At 34.9% G+C, this 3,631-nt stretch overlaps 1 protein-coding gene across 4 annotated transcripts in view; it reads right to left on the bottom strand.

Annotated features, from left to right (window-relative positions):
- Nucleotides 1-882: 882 nt before the first annotated feature.
- The window catches only part of LOC127939046 (mitotic checkpoint serine/threonine-protein kinase BUB1 beta), a 12,735-nt gene continuing 9,986 nt past the window's right edge, over nucleotides 883-3,631 (bottom strand). For all 4 annotated transcript variants that reach the window (XM_052536034.1, XM_052536036.1, XM_052536037.1 and 1 more), the window contains exons 13-17: nucleotides 2,779-2,937; nucleotides 2,558-2,694; nucleotides 2,346-2,481; nucleotides 1,433-1,548; nucleotides 883-1,248 (exon numbers count right to left, since the gene is read on the bottom strand). In XM_052536034.1, the coding sequence (XP_052391994.1) occupies nucleotides 1,137-1,248; nucleotides 1,433-1,548; nucleotides 2,346-2,481; nucleotides 2,558-2,694; nucleotides 2,779-2,937 (660 nt within the window). In that variant the 3' untranslated portion in view covers nucleotides 883-1,136. The remainder of the gene's footprint in view (nucleotides 1,249-1,432; nucleotides 1,549-2,345; nucleotides 2,482-2,557; nucleotides 2,695-2,778; nucleotides 2,938-3,631) is intronic.

Here is a 3,631-nt window from a genome sequence, read left to right as displayed (position 1 = left end):
TTCACACATCCTCAGTTTAGCTCTTTTTCCACATGTGAGGAAGCAGAGCCCTGTGGCAGAAGAAAGCAACTATTTATACTTTTATAAAACCCTGCTTTGTAATTAAACTCATCAAAGTTCAGTTATGTTTATTGTGTGTCCGGTGTTTTTCATGCAAGGTGTTAGTGCTAATGTTTTGGCTGTTAGCTGTAATGTGAGCTAGTTCATGGCTGCAAGACTCTGGTCACACACACTCACTCACACACACACAAATAGATAGACACACTCTCTCTCTCTCTCACACACACACACACACACACACACACACACGGACAGACAGACTCTTTCTCTCTCTCACACACGCACACAGATGCGCACGCATCAGACAGACAGACAGACACACACAGCTCAAACTCACAGACACACACACATTTTCATTAAAGTTTCTCATTGCTATTTCTAGTTTTAACTAATGTTAATAAGCAAGAACTCATTGTAACGTGCAATCAAAGAATGCAATGATGAAAACATGAAGAGTTTAAATGAACTGAATGATAACTGCTGTAATATCACTGCCATACAGCAGAATCACTCTCATTTTGGTGATCTGTGCATTGATTTTCAGGTTCCCAAAGAAAACTGGAGAGATTCAAAACAGTCTAATAATATGAACCCAAAATACAGGTCTCCTGAGGACAAAAAACTAAACTAAGAAGAGCTTGGAGTAGTGCTCGCCAATGAAAACCTTAGATTGCATCTCCACCTGGTGGACGGCTGAACATTTATTTTTATGATATATAGTTTTTGAATATCATTATCTAAATATTTTCTTAATACAATGAAATTAATACAAACGTTTTAATCATGTAGCAGCATTTTCATAAAAAGCAAAAGATACTGATATTATTTAGTGTCATACACCCTTTATTCATTATATAACAAGCTCTCATAGCTTCAGTCATTCTTTAATACAAAGACTAATGCTTTCAGACGCTCTTAATTCAAAAAACTCTTTAAGATTATGATGTGAAAATAGTTTATTAACATGTAAAAAACAATATATATATAACATTAATTTCACAGCCACCAATTCATAATCAGAGCTGTTGTTTAACAAATGGCATTACTGTACAACGAATGAGTGCAGCTTGACTTCATCAGTCGTTCTTCACGTTACGGATGAGTTCGGACAAAACCAGCTCCGGAGACTTTCCCTCTGGATTCAGAATCATGTGGAAAAAGTCCTTCCATAAAGCCTCGACGGGAACGCTGGGAAACATGAACAGCTCGTGTCACGTGCATGCATGGGTTAAACTCACAAAAACATCACATGCACCACAATCACATTATTAATATTACATAACTGTGACATATCATTTGCAGAAGTTAAAGGCTGGTTTTGGGGTGAAGCATGTCTTTAACATGTATTTCTATACAGAGATGATGTTCTTACGTGTGCTGGGATCCGGATCCTTCATCTAAACTCCAGGCCGAGTTTTCCTGAGTCACTTTCATCGGCCGATTAAACAGCAGCATGTGAACGACTTCTGCGACGCCGATCAGATCGACCTGTCGCACGAGAGCACAAACAACCGCACAAGTTAAATGCAATACTGCTTTTACACACTTTAAGCATTTGACTCTTCTCCTGCTCTAAAGATGATTCACTACTGCGTTTTAAATTCGCCGTGAAACTTATTTAACGTGATATTTCACTGTGAAACGATATTCAGCATAAAATAATGGCGAACCCTCAGGAGACTGAATATAAAAATTATAAAAAATGTAATTAAAGTAACTGAAAATAAAATCAAAACAAAAACGGACTAATAAATAAGTTAGTATAATAAATTATATTTAATTAAATGAGTATAATAAAAAAATTAATGCAATAGATAAATACAAATTAAAAAAATTAAATCCGTATAAACAAATAAATGTAAACAAATACACATTTTAATAAATACAAAATCAATATAAATACGTAAGAATAATAAAAATTATATAAAAAAAAGCAATATATATATATATAGTTATTTTGGAATAAAATGTAAAATCCTTAAAAACATTAACATGATGAGATTCATATTTGGCTTTAATAAGCAGAATATTGATTGCATTGTAAATGTACAAAATAAAATAAACAAATAATAGAATTGTTTTCTGTTTCAATTTATTTTATTTAACCAAGAAGATTTGACTGGGACATGATTTTACATTTGAAAAAATAATGTAAAAAAAATAAATAATAATTAATAATAATACAAAAATTATTAAATATAAATAATAATATATTGAAAAATAAATAAATATAATTATATAAAATTTTCTATGAATTAAAATAGATGACTAGAGGCTGAATGTACGTGATAGGGCGAGTCAGAAGGCGACAGGAGACCCTGCTGGATGTATTTCTGAGCAGAAGGAAGATCTCGTGCTGTTGTGACGTCAGTCTGGAGCTGCAGATCCACCGAGTCTGAGAAATCTAGTGCTGTGATGCCCCTGCAGACACAAACACAGGACGATCAGCTCAGAAACAAGCATCAGTACAGAAGCCATGCATGTTATATTCACATACGTGTGATAAAAGTACAGCGACTCTGGCTTCAGGCCTCCGTGAACCACTCGACAGGAATGAAACTCTTTCACCAGCTCCAGCAGCAGAACAACTATCAGAGAAACATCGTCTGGAGCAACGGGTTCAGCGAGAAGATCCTGGAGGAGGAGCGATGGAGACAGAGAGGTTTGAGAGAGGACGAGCGGATGAGGAGGATGAGACGGGGACGCAGCGAGACGAACCTGAAGGGTTTCTCCGTGAGGAATCCTCCAGAGAGTCAAGCAGCCGTCCTCGAACACATGACAGCAGATCTGAACGTCACGCTTCGGCTCGTCACCGGACCGTCGACACCGGAGCTGAGAGCTGATGAAGAAATCCCACGGCACTCCGGAGCGCTCCACCTGTCAGGAACACCATCACAGGACAAACTGGGAATCACACGCTAAACTAAAACTGACTGAAGTTAATCAAACTGAGATAAAGGTTATACAACAGAATATATGGAATGGAATATATATATATATGTATATATAAAAGTATAATTACTAAAATCTAACCTTAAATTTAAATACTGAAATTACTAGCAGTAAAAAGATTTTTTATTTTTTTAAGAAGTGTCTTCTGCTCAGCAAGCGTGCTTTTATTTGATCAGAAAAATACAGCAAATGCAGTAAAATTGTGAAATATTTTTACTGTTTATAATAAATAATATCTATGTGAATCTGTGTTAAAGTGTAATGTATTTCTGTGATGCTCCGCTGTATTTTCAGAAATCATTCCTCCAGTCTTCAGTGTCACATGATCTTCAGAAATCATGAAAATATGATAATTTACTGCTCAAGAAAAACTGTATTATTAATATTTAAAACATTTGAATACAATTTGCTGATTCTTTGATGAATAGAAAGATCAAAAGATCAGCATTTATGTGAAATAAAAGCTTTTGTAACATTATACACTCTCCCATTTCAAAGCTTGGAGTTAGTCTCACTTTTTGGGTGAAAGAAATTATAGAAATTAATATTTTTATTTTGCAAGGATGCTTTAAATTGATCAAAAGTGATTAAGACATTTCTAATATTACATCACTTGATC

Source organism: Carassius gibelio, chromosome A20, assembly GCF_023724105.1.
Source record: "Carassius gibelio isolate Cgi1373 ecotype wild population from Czech Republic chromosome A20, carGib1.2-hapl.c, whole genome shotgun sequence".
In the NCBI taxonomy this organism is placed as follows: domain Eukaryota; kingdom Metazoa; phylum Chordata; class Actinopteri; order Cypriniformes; family Cyprinidae; genus Carassius; species Carassius gibelio.
This window is presented reverse-complemented; position numbering and strand designations above follow the sequence as displayed.